The sequence below is a fragment of the Leuresthes tenuis genome, unplaced genomic scaffold (genome assembly GCF_036924035.1).
Source record: "Leuresthes tenuis unplaced genomic scaffold, fLeuTen1.0.hap1 SCAF_7, whole genome shotgun sequence".
Classification (NCBI taxonomy): domain Eukaryota; kingdom Metazoa; phylum Chordata; class Actinopteri; order Atheriniformes; family Atherinopsidae; genus Leuresthes; species Leuresthes tenuis.
In genome coordinates this window covers 18,900,937-18,913,830 of record NW_027325361.1, presented here as the reverse complement: position 1 = coordinate 18,913,830, position 12,894 = coordinate 18,900,937, and the positions used below count along the sequence as shown (strand labels likewise).

Genomic DNA, 12,894 nt, shown 5'->3' with positions numbered 1-12,894 from the left:
TGACTTACTGCATAAAAAGGATGTCATTTTTGACAAATCGTTGGAGAAAGAAGTCAGGAGAGAAACATCTCACTGGTGAGACTTAAATGACTTTTCCCCCCTTTTAAATCGATAGTGCTGATTGTAGTTTTTGGAGCTAAATGAGTTAAATTTGATGTAAAGCCAAACTGTGATTGAGTGAAGGCGTTTTTGCACAATGTTCCAAAGACAGGCGATTTTATTGTTGCAACGTACAGTCCCATTTTAAACAGTAGCACTTTAAGTTGATGGGAGATTGCCCTATGTTTTAAGCAATGCCCCTTTAAACATCACAAAGTTAATAGAAACTGCTTTGCTTTGCTTCTGCCTGAGGCAGATGAACTTTCATTTGCTTGCTCAGAGCCCTGGTTTCCACCCCATTAAACTCCACCTGGATGAACTAGAAGCTGGGTCTTTGTGTGCCAGTCCAGCAGCAAATCTTTGCAACCAGAGCCCAGATTCTCGTGGAAAGCTTTTGTGTAAGAGTGGAAGCTGTTTAAGCAGCATGCCTTTACTCGCATTTTTGTAACATGTTCAGCAGTCCAATATATGTGTTTATGTAGTTACTTCCCCAGTTTGGGCATCTGTATTCTATTCCATATACAACTTTTGTAGCCCATTTTAAATCAATCTTTTGGTCTCCATCCTAACTTTAAGTTTATATATGTGAAGCAGGCTTCACATGCACCACCACACTAAAATCTATGCTTTATCATATGAGTCGGCTGTATATTCTAAATATTTCTCCGACTGAAAAAAAACAGCACTTTTATCTCTTATTTACAATGGAAACCCTTTATTTCATCATGTTGTAGGTATCATTTAACTGAAAATAAACAGATAAAAAGGAAAGAATACAGTTTGAAATTCATGTCATCGTCCTTTTTGAGATACCCTCAGCTTGAACCAGTACATATATTGATTGGATGGCTTTTTAAAATCAAGAATCCTCCCTGTAAACCATGACGATGCTATCATTCATCAATACACAGTCTATTCAATGTTTACTGAACATTTGAACAGATCAAAAAAAAAGAAAAATCACAAGTCTACAGTAGAGCTGTGCCATACTGGCATGGTGTGCGGTTAGGATAAACTTTAAAAAAAAATATATATAAAAAAAATAATAATAATCACTTGCATGCACAGTTTATCGTCTACATAGCCTGGGTTAAAAGAGAGCATTACAGGACATCAAAAGCACTGAGAGGAAAACAGAAGATCTTCTCTAAGACTGTGCAACTTAGTCCAATAACAAAGGTCTATGTTAAAAGCTTTGCATTACACATTATTACAGGGGTTATCCTTCAGTATGTGCTCCTAGGATATACAAAATAGTCAGCTATTAGAAAGCACATGGCACATGTAACAGCTACAAACTCTAAGTGATATAAGAGCCATAAGATAATAATGTTCATAATCATAATAACAATATAATAGCAACAGGTGCAACTTCCTCCAGCATGTCTCCCCTCCAGTTTGTGTTGAAATTATTTTACACAGAGCATTTACACATGTATGATGCGTCAACTGTTCATGGCACTTCAGTAACAATATTCAACTGATAACTCCTGTGGATGATTCAAAAGAAAATAAATAAGGGTTTTAGCTTCGCTCATTCTCACACAGCACGCCCAGTTCCAGTTGTTTGAATATGTTCTCCACAGATGAGTGTGTGCAGTTTCAGATGCATGCAAACACACAGGAATTAGATTACAAGAGACGCTAATTTAGTTTTAGTTTCGCTGTTGAGGATTACTCACCTGAGAACTCCGTCAAGAAGATCGTTTTCAATTTTTGGGCCATTTGTGTAGGCATTACTTCCAAAGAACTCATAACTCTGATTATGTAAAACAGATCATAAACTATGAGTTCGAGTATTTGTTTCCTACTGCACCATCAAGTATTTTGCTCTCCATTCATTCATTTCCCTTTCCATTCTCTGAGTTCTTTTATCTCTGTGCTCCGACTGAGCTGCTTTAATTAACCCTAACTCACTATGAGAACGAGGAAAATTAAATCTAACATGAGTCACTGTATTTGTTCAAAGCAGACATGGAAAAAAAAATGACAGGAGAGCTCTCAGCTGTAATCTATCCTTTCTGCTTGTCTGGTGTATGGCTCTGTGACAACAGCACCGGCTAATCAATAAGCAACGAGCAGGCGGATCATTAATGACAAGCCGAGGATGTACTCTCAGAAATCTGAACTGTACAAGGAAATGACTTGCCTGACATGTGTAACTAATTCAAAAGATGTTGAACATCTAAAAATGACAGAAGGGTGCCATGCTTTTTTGGAATATGTAAAAATTCTGCTGACTGATTGAGGGGCGTGATGCATTTGTGTCACCGACTCGCCACATAGTTTAGACACGGTTACCAAGGAAAACAAAACGGCAGCTCTGCAATTCCTCTTTGCTAGACACACGTTTTGTTGAGGTCAACTTTGACCGGCAGTGGCCCTGCTTCTTGAATCTCCTCTGATTGCTTCACGGTGACAGCGATCATGGGACTCAGATGGTATGGGTTGACCTTGTGGACATGCTCCAGAAACTCTTTATCTCCATTAATACTCAGCTGAGAAAAAAACAAAAACAAAGACCAAATGAGTGACGATAACAGGTGAAAAGGCACAAGCTCATACCTCACCTCAACTTTAAGTTTCACATGGTTTCATAGACAGTTTCTGCCATAACTTTGTCAACTGTGGTAATTTAAAAATCCCCTCTTAGACCTCTTAGAAAGAGGCAGGCACACACATCTGTTGCCCTGGTAACCCAGAGTTTGATGAGGATATAAAGAGGATTGATGGGAGTAGACAGCTTCAGTTTTTCTGTGTAATATCTTTTAACAGATCTGATGATGATCTGTTGATGAGCTGATGGCGATTTCTGTTGCGCAACCTATAAATTAACCATGTTGCGAAATACAGCAACCGTTAATAAAATTCACTACAGCAAAAGACACGTGTGGTTATTTAGCTACAGCTTGGTAGGATAAGATTTACACAAGGTTATCACAAGAATAACATACGGCTTAACAAATATTTGACAGAGCAGGTGACTGAAATGATTGCAGATAAAATACACCTCAGAAGGCTGCGAGGGGATTAAATCCCCTGAAAGGAAAAAAAAAAAAAAAAAAAAAAACATAATACAGCATTCTAGCTACTGCGGATTGGAAAAGCAGATAAGAATCGGATATTATCTGCCTCTTAAGAATAACTGCCGTGTTCAGATTAAAACGTTTTTTCCTGTTCAGGTATGGATTGGTGTCATTTTGGAGTGCTCCATATGGGTGCACATCCATGATAAAAACAATCAGAAACCACAGGTGCAATTCCCCAAACAGAGCAGACAAGTACAGCAGGTGACGAAATAGAGTCATTTTATTCTGAGTGTGTACCTGCGTCTTGATATGCTGCTCTGGTGCGGTGACGAGGCTGGCACAGCTGAGCCACAGCATGACCATGATGGACAGGAAGAGACAAGCAGCTAAAATCCATCGTGGGAGGCCCGAACGTCTGGGGAACAAAAGACAAGGAGGGGAACAGAGGGAAACTGGAGTCAGAATGAGGACAGCTTGAAATGTTGCATCATCTTGTATAACTCTCCTTAACAAATAAATGCACCATAAAAAATCTCATGTACCTGCATGTCGTAAACAATTAGCGCTATAGTAGATTTATTTCCATTCTTTTTCTACTGCTCAGACTAAGGTGTGAAACTGGATTTGGTTTCATCAGACAAAAAAAAAAGAAAAAAAAAAAGGAGGAGGATGAGCTCAGTCATAATCACGTCCATATCCATCTTCGTCAGTTACAATATCGTCATAAAGTAATGCAGTTAGTAGGGTGGTATTGTAAATCTAACAGTAACTGATATTACAAAGCAGACATGTTAGCTGTGGTGAATTAGCATCTTAAGCAAGATACAACACTACAAGTATATTTTCATGGCGATATTAGATATTAGATTTCATCTGCAAAGACACTTTTCTTTTAGAAAATGGCTTAAATAAGCTAACATTATGACCAAGACTCTGTTTGAGTCATTTAACGCTTTGATTTTCTTAAATGGTTGCCGACCTTGACATGCAGCCCAGGAAGTCGTGCTCAGCTGTGGGATCTTCTGTGTGCTGGATGGAGTGCTTCCCTTTGCCTGCAGCTTTGGTAGCTCCTTTGTCACCATGCCCCCTCACACCTCATAGGTGGGAAAAAAAAAAATAAAAAATTACAAATCATTTCAATGCCATTTTGATCAAGAGCACAATGATGGACTATTGCAGTAGGATGCTGTACAAGTCATGCGTGACATAATAAACCTGATTTTGCAAATGTGCAAACTCTAACCATGGGGTCTCTGGGTGTGAGAGTGGACCTGAGGCCAGGGTTTGTCCGCTACGTTGGATCGAGGAGCCTGCAGCTCAGGCACAGTGTACTCCATCTCTGGCTGGCTCTGAGGAGCAGTAAAAATAAAAAGAATGTGTCAATTTTTTGGTTGGGGTCACATTTCAGTAATTAACATCCCCCATTAAATAGACAAAGAATATTCAAGTTAATTTCTTTAAAATAAATAAATAAAAAATAAAAAGTTTGTCAAATGAGTTACACAAATGTTTTTTTCCTCGTTCACCGTCTTCTTAACAAGAAAAGAAAAACTAATTTTTCAGCACACCACTTATTTCTGATCCCAGACAGGTTTTTTTTTCCCCCTCCATATCAACCATTACTTCCTGGACTTATTTAAAACAAGATATCCAGCTGATAACAACCAAACATCGAGACTGCCATCACTATGTGTAAAATATGTGCAGCGTTTCTGGTTCATCCAGAGAGCTCATTAAAAGAGGATCCACACCCCACGCCCCACTGCTGACCCTCCTTCCACAACAACAGCAGCTGCAGTCAGCAAAAACAACACACACTCACACCTATTTTCAAAGAGTGAAGCATATCCCATTGCAGTAGCAGTAGCATCCTCCCAAATATTCATCGATTCTGGTACTTACGTGGCTTTGGAATTTCTTGCAGAGTGATACAATATGATGCTGGAATGTGGGTTCTGCTCGGTTTCATTTTGTACTTTATGAGAGATATGGTTGGTTAGTTTGCTTCCCAAAACACCTTAAATCCACTAAATGAAAAAGTTATGACACAGCTGAGCTTATTACCCAGAGTAAGCACAGTTTCAGACCAAATGCATTGAAACCAGATGTAGCATCAGTGTCAAGTGTGGGGAGCTAAGAGAGTAGATGTGAGGGGTTTGAATTCTCGTGCGCTGCAGACTGAAATGATCCAACTTTCAGACTGAACAAAAAACTAAAAAGGGCGGAGGGTTGCAGTGAATCCGATTACAGCACACCAGCTCTTTAATGAACAGATCTCCCACAATGTCACTGTTAAACCGTTTGTGAGCTTCATTAGATTTGCATCTTTAATAATCTCTCGTGTCTCCATCACAGTCTAACTGAAATTTGAACCAACTTTTTAGCCAAACTAAACCAAAGCTAACCAGGCAACATTAAAGAAAAAAAAACTCAGAACAAGCACAACCCTGACATTTTGTTTTAGACCCCATATGTCTATAAATTTTTTTTTTTTTAAAGTTTCATTCGGGGAGTCGTTCAGATTTAAAAAGGGAAACTTGTGTCATTTACAGTGTCATGCATAATTACTCATCTCTGCCCAGCTTTAACTTCAGCTGATGCTTTACTTTGAAAGTTGAAACAATTTTGCCTTTGCTTCTAGTTTTGTTTTCAACAACAAACCTCACTATTGGTTATACTAGAAATCGGCCAATAGTATCAATGCCTTGTTTAATTTTATATTTCCATACCAAGGACAGCTGACACCTATGGCTATTTTTTTGTCTTAATTTTTCTTTTTTTAAGCCAATGTTAGTAGTTCAAATTTCCACATTTGTCACTGAACGCACCGTCATTACAGCTTCAGTGGCAGCCAAACAAACACAGTTCTTACATTTAGCTGCAATACATATAAACAAAACACAGAAATTAACTTGGGCCAGTTCAACACGTGAATGGTGATGAGAATTATCTAAAAGAGGGATCAGTTGACTACCAGCTGTCCATGTATGAACTGCAGGCAAGGCTAATGTAAGTATTTGAGAAGAAAAAAAAAAGCCAGTCAAGTATTTTTCTATCAGTTGGGTGAGTGGTCTGCACTCTCACACCATAATAACATGCTTCTGGGGTTATTAAGTACTACAGATCTCAAAAGAGGCAGATCCTGAGGAAGAGAGTGGCAGATTGGAGTGGAGTGGCAGGGTGGAAGGGCCCAATGGAACAGAAATGTAAAATTAATGGTTGAGAAAGGAGTTGCTGTATAGTATCGTTATTTTGACCAAAGTATGTCACAGACGTTTTATTAAGGCCTCAGTATAATCGAGTCAACTTGTGAAAAAGGGGATAGGTCTCCTTTTTAATTAATTTAGTGGAGAATCACTGACGTAATCACCAACAATCAATTTGTCAATCCATTCCGTGTCGGGTGAGTTTTCCTGTGTTGAGTCAAATTAAGCCACAGGCTCCACTCCTGGTGGTGCCCTTCGGTCAATTCCTTTAAGTAAGATATACATATAGGTATATAACATAGATATCGCTAACATTCGACTGTGCACAAAGGTCAATTTGTTCTGCAGGAGCTGTTAGAGGTCTTTAATCTATTCACTTTTGCTGCAGACACAGTCATGGAGTCATAATGTCATGGACCAAGATGAGAAGGTTTTCCTTTAAAATGACAAGTTTTACCCTCAATAAGGTTCTCAATTGTGACCTAAAAGTAAGTGACTCGCACCATCCCTATAAACTACTGCCACCGGCCGATCACTGGTCCCCTCCAACTTGTTTTAAAGTTGCTTGAAGAAGCACATTTATTTTCAAAACATTACGACACCTAGAGCGATGGATGCAAGTGGACCGTCAGCTCTTTTGGGATATCCATGCAATTTGTATTTCAACCAATGCTGGCGAGTAGTCCCCACTCCCCCGCTGTCCCTCAACTTAGTTGGAGTTTTTCTGTTGTTTTAACACTCAATGAGTCAATCTGTCAGATTGGTGGCAGCTTGCCAGCTTCCCACTAAACACAGGCCCGACACTCTCCTCACAGCACCGCTGAGGCTGGCTCCCCCTCGCTGCTTCAGTCTGCATGTCACTACCACAAAAGAGCAAACATCCATCACCACGTCCAAAAGAAATGTTTCTAATTTCATGTCTCTAGCTTGATGCATTGCACTGTACAATGTGGAACATTACAGCACAGTTTCACACAGATTCTTATACCCAACAGTGAATTTCCTCATATAAGAGACTTCTCTTTCATACTGAAGTGTTTGTATATGGGTTAGGGTGCATAAATACTATAATTTCCTACTGAACCCTTTAATTATGTTGCTAAAATTGCCATCAAGTTGTCACTTATCCAAACAGAAAAACCCTTGACGTAGATGCAGGTTTCTGGTCAGGTTTTGAATTTGGAGGATATGAGTGGGTAGCCTGATGGCTAAACTGACCAAATCTGATTATAACTTTAATGTATAGGTGGTTTTCGGTATTGACTTTTGCAAAATGTTCCTAAAAACATCCAAAAAGCCTCTCACTTCTGGAAAAGCTACAGTCTATTTACTCTCTCAACACTTGAAAAGACACCAAACAACACAACGTAACAGGATAAATGTGTACATTTTTCTGTGAAATAGGTTACGTAGTTCATGAAAGATCACAAAAAGCTGCCAATGGGAAGATGTTCTGGATCAGTGCTAAAATGATCAGCCATTTCCCAGCCTTTCAGCTAAACTTCATAGCTGCATACCACTGTTGTGTGTCACGCTCTTTAAGTCCAGCTTCTCAATTTCCAAAATTGACTTCGGAATGTCCGTTTGTCACATCCAAAACTTTATTTTCAGCAATATATTCTCCTGAATCTTGTAGTGTGGTTCACCACAGTCAGCCTTTCCATGATTAGCAAAAATGCATGGCAGTGAGGGGGCAGTGAGGGATGTGACATCATTTAAAAGGACATTTCTAAACAATTAAAGTGGTGTAGAGAAAAAAAAAAATTTAAAAAAGAATTTGTCGTTCCCAGCATTCAATAACATCTTCCCCACCCGCTGTGTTCCCTTGCTCACTCAACCTGCACAGATGCACCGACTCTGAAATGGGCATTGATATCTTTTGGCACAGGCCCAAGCTCCACAGCACCATATAGTTAAGATGATATTTCACAATTTTACACAGGAAGCAGACGTTACCCCATCAAACAATCTATCATGGTCTGCTGGCTTGCTTTTAACCCCCAATTAAAAACAGATGATGTGTCAAATCATGGGAGGTGGCTAGGATTTTGCTAGATGAAATCACCTATGAGGGATATTCTTTAAAAGGGAACTTGTATCCAAAGACCAATATTCATAGTGATGAGATAACATGAGCAGACAAAATACAATAAATCCTTAAATGCAGACAATCTTGCAGAGCATATTATTCTAAATGGCCCAATGAGTGGACAACAAGGAGGAGGTCTCTCTCTCTGTCTCCCTCTCTCTCTCTGAAATGCTGCTGCTGTCTGCAATGCAGTTCTCAGAGACCATCCTTATGGGATGGTGGAGTTGTTTGCATTGCTAGAGTAACTCAACTTATTTTTCTGACATCATAGCCAAACCCGTTTCAGTGTTATTAAATTGGAGGTCTTTCTGTTTAGTCTCCTTAATGCGATCAGCTCTATTGGTGCTAATCTTCGGTCAAATTGTTTCAAAAATACAGTTAGGATTCTAGGAGTAATATTTGACTCTAAACTGGTAAATTGCTCAGCTGTTCTGTGTGGTTTTATCTACTATTGCCCAGTCAACACCACACTTGTGGTTTCAGACAGAGTTTCCTCTATCGTATCCAGTTGGTCCAAACCATTACAGCCACAAATGTTACTGGAACAAAGAGGCTTGGACACATCTCCTCCTGTGCTCCCTGTTAAATTTTGCATTGATTTTAAAACCATGCTGTTCACTTTTAAAGCCTTTAAAGGCCTGGCCTCTAAATACATTTCAGACTTATTGACCAGGTATGTGCACTCCAGAACAGTGAGATCCCACAGAGAGAACCCTGCTGATTATTCCCACATCTCAGGCTTGAGCTATTAGAGCTCCCACATAATGGAACTAAGTCTCCAGCTACTTTTAAATCCCCTCTTAAAACTTTCTTTTTACTGAAAGCCTTTTAGAACAGTGTCTGACAAGTTTAACTTTTTATTATTTGCTGTTTGTAGTTGACAAAGATGTTGTCGCATAGTTTAGGTTCCCTTGCCCCGTTAAAGAAAATCAATACAAAGATCCTTTGAGGGGGTCTATCTCATGATTGCGCCCCACAGGACAAGATGGGTCAATGAATAATTTGATGTATGTGAATCATATGTTGAGGTCTTTACAGTCACCATACTTTACCATGATATGTGCCATTTTTCTCCCTTTAATGCATTTTTTGTATGTTAATCATCTTCTGTTTATTCATATTCACCGTTACTAAGGTCTCAAAATGTAAACCTTTCAAATCAGACATAACAGTTTTAAAATTCTGTTTCAAAATGAAAACATGAGAATGTGGATGTAGCCTTGGTTTGGTCTTACCTGGAAAACCACGACCTTGCCATCGTCAGCCTGCAGGTAGAAGGTCCAGGTGGAGGAGATGAAGCTCTGCGCAGAGCTGACAATGTCATTGCACCAGCTGGACACAGCCTCCATCACAGAAGGGGGTTTTGGGCGCAGAGTCATGGCCCTCAGCTGCAAAATGGAGAGCTCTCATGCTATTGCACGTGAAAGCACTGACTTGTGTTTGGACGCACTCCTGCATGTGCACACGTTGGTGTTTCTAAAAATCAATATTTAGACACTCTTTGCATCATCATTTGCCTTATAGCATCATTCACCGTGTGGATGTTTGCAGAAGTGTGTGAGTGTGTTTATGCCTGTGTGTGAATTTATGGAGCGCAGAATGGCTTTCCTCACCTTCCTCCTCTTGATCTCAGGTTCAGAGGGTTGGCTGGCACAGCCGGTGCAGCAGGCCTCCTGCTCCAGCAGCTTCATGTATGCCTCCTGGCAGGCTACAGAGACAGAGAGGGGGACAGTTGTGAAGCTTTACATAAAAAATTTTTTTAAAAAGGTGGAGAAGAGGCAGTTCAGATGAAGGAATAAAAAGAGAAAGAATGAGTATGAAAGAGTGTAAAGTGTGGGGCTCTACAGCTAGCTAGGTTGAGCACAAAATGGAAAAAAGAAAACAGGTACGGGCAAAAGATGAAGCTGCTAGGGAGATGCTGTGTCTGCTGTCCCCTGCAGAGCCAATTCAATCCACATTGTCGTTATTGAAACAGAGGGCCAAATGGGCACCTGCTGTCTGGAAGGCAAATCACATCATTGATTTCCAATATAGCAGTTCAAACAGGGCAAATAGCGTCTAACGCCCAGAAAATACCCTCTGAGCCTGCCTGCTTTCAGGAAACACAGCAATCTTTGCCAGAGCTGAGGTGTTCGGCACTTTGATGTTAGTCTTCTTTGGTCCAAAAGCCCTGCGAACATAATCTGATGGAGCTGCAAATTGCTTTTGTCAAGAAACCCTTTCATCCACAAAAATAAAATCCCTTTCATTTTATTTGACCACAACAATTTCATAGTGGCACATGCCTCGGCATCTTCCGCTTTGAAGTGTAACTCCACAAAACTCATTGAAACAGTCCAGACAAACTGACTCACCTCCCTGGCACTCCTCCCTGCTGGTATTAAAGCCCGCGTTTCCATTGACGAACTGACAGATGGAGTAGAGGCGACAGCCGCGGTGACAGGCATTCATTATGGAGTCCTACCAGCCAGCCAGAGAGAGGGGAGAAGGGGAGTACAAAATTAGAGAGGGCTTCAGTAGTCTTGCATAAACTCCCCATAACCTTGTTTGTAAATATGACATAGATGGGTCATGGCATATCTGAATAACACGGTGCAGCTGTCATATTACGGCCTGTCACAAGGCTTTTCGTCACCGTCAATTAAAACCGACGATAATGAGCAAGTTGTTCTGAACTGTGGTGGTGGGAAAAGGAGCACACAATACTTTACTTCCTTACATCATGTCTCAATTTCTTAGCAAAACGGGAAAACAGCGCCCTCTGATGAGAGCCGGAGAGACAAAGAGGCTGCCTGACCGTCACCATGGACGCTTTATTGCAGTCTTTTCATCATCTCCTCTGCGCTTCGTTGATGATACACAAGCAGCAAAGCTGAGAATGGGATGTTCATCCCTTAACCATGAGGTGATTGCCACGTCTGAAGACCACGATCAGCCCAAAACTCCACATATATAAGGAAGCTCCTTGTTTTCTATCACAGTCCTCAAGCAGGTGACCGAGATCCGCTTTGCAGTTCTGCTCCTGCTGCCTTGCGGGATGTCTGAACCACACCTGAAGGCAGCAGAGGAGGAGGAGGAGGGGGAGGGAGGGGGGGGGGGGTGTCAGGAGGAGGTGGTGGCAATTTAAAAAAAAAAAAAAAACAGAGACTGCAAAACTAGCCAACGCTCTAAACCAAAGAAAGTCATAGAAATGTTCGACCGATTATCTCCAGTTCTGCTCCGGTCTGGTCCAGCCTGGCCTTGTCTGAGCGGAAGGATGTCGCGTAAACAGTCATTAAATGTTTCATAAATAGTCTCACTGCTCCTCCAGATCATCCATTACGCCTGCAAACTGAGAAAATGTCAATCGAAAAGGCGCAGTGTTTAGCAGGTACACATCTCGGGCTAGCCCTTGAGGTGCAGACCAAAATGAGCTGCATCTTTTCGGCCTAATTGTGCGCCGTAGCGTCCAAGGAGATGCAGCGAAAAATCGAAGCCAGCGCGTCGTTACGCACGAATCCAAACGTGTTTATTTTTATAACATTTACCTCAAAACCGACTTTTATTTATGCCAAAAAACAAACGACTGTGAGCCTTTTTATTTAGTTGGCGATAGATTAGCTACATCAACATAACGACGTCCGCTTGCTGTCAATAAATGAAAAAAAAAAACTGCCTACCTTCCAGCAAAAAGGAATCACTTACTTTAGCGGGGCTTTTGTTTTTGATGGTGAGCTGGCACTGCTTTTTGCAGTAATTGATATCGCCCAGTTGGTTGTCAAACATATCCGAGGACGCCGCTACGAGCCCGGCAAGGAGCACCGAGAGCAAGGCCGAAAAGCCGCACATCCTGCCGCCGAACCGGAGCATCTGAAATCCTGAAGAGAAGAACGGAGAGTCGAGCTTCAACCTGCACTGCACTCCCTTTGTGGCGGCGCTGCTGGTGCGGATGCTGCTGCCTCAACCCAGGTCCTGTCTGCTGCTCGGCTGAACTGCCTCTTCTCAAGGCGTGCGTCACGCGCATCATCATCATCACGCACGCGCCTTTCCTCTTCGAACTCAACCTGCAGAGGAGCCTTCACTGCAGAGCAGACTGTCGCACTGATGTCTTTCATAAAATGTTGGGAGACAGTTGAAAAAGGCCGAACTGCGGGTGGCAGATGTGCCGCGCGGCGCGGGCAGATGGGCCGTTTGTTGCAGCACTGACAGCCCATGAATTATTAACGTTGCAATTATCAGATGATGTAAAGATCCTACTGGAACAAGTGTGGGCTTCAGCAGAAAGAGAAATAAATGACCCAGAGAGAAAATAACCTTGTGGAAACTTCATTTAGATTGAGCTCGAAGTGTATTCTGAGCTTAAAAGGTAAGCAAAATGATTAAAAAGTGAATATTCAACATGATTGGATAATGTGCACATTATATTGATACCATCTCGTGGGCTAATTTGATCTTTTTTAGATACAAGCTTTAGAGTGGTCACATACTTTAC

At 41.2% G+C, this 12,894-nt stretch overlaps 2 protein-coding genes across 2 annotated transcripts in view; one reads left to right on the top strand and one right to left on the bottom strand.

The window, feature by feature from the left end:
- The window catches only part of edem3 (ER degradation enhancer, mannosidase alpha-like 3), a 461,179-nt gene that overhangs the window by 337,970 nt on the left and 110,315 nt on the right, over positions 1–12,894 (top strand). The window lies entirely within an intron of this gene.
- Positions 1,146–12,410, bottom strand: tmem59l (transmembrane protein 59-like). Its single transcript, XM_072389701.1, has 8 exons — positions 12,108–12,410; positions 10,778–10,883; positions 10,037–10,131; positions 9,659–9,811; positions 4,372–4,477; positions 4,108–4,222; positions 3,426–3,543; positions 1,146–2,597 (listed from the first exon to the last, which is right to left on the bottom strand). The coding sequence occupies exons 1-8, from the start codon at positions 12,270–12,272 to the stop codon at positions 2,439–2,441; spliced, it is 1,017 nt and encodes a 338-aa protein (XP_072245802.1). The 5' UTR covers positions 12,273–12,410; the 3' UTR covers positions 1,146–2,438.

Coding starts and splice junctions, on each gene's coding strand:
- tmem59l (XM_072389701.1), bottom strand. CDS start 12,272: ATGCTCCGGTTCGGCGGCAGGATGTGCGGCTTTTCGGCCTTGCTCTCG. Junction 3,544..4,107: donor TTCCTGGGCTGCATGTCAAG/GTCGGCAACCAT, acceptor TTTGTTCCCCAG/ACGTTCGGGCCTCCCACGAT. Junction 2,598..3,425: donor AGCAGCATATCAAGACGCAG/GTACACACTCAG, acceptor TTTTTTTCTCAG/CTGAGTATTAATGGAGATAA.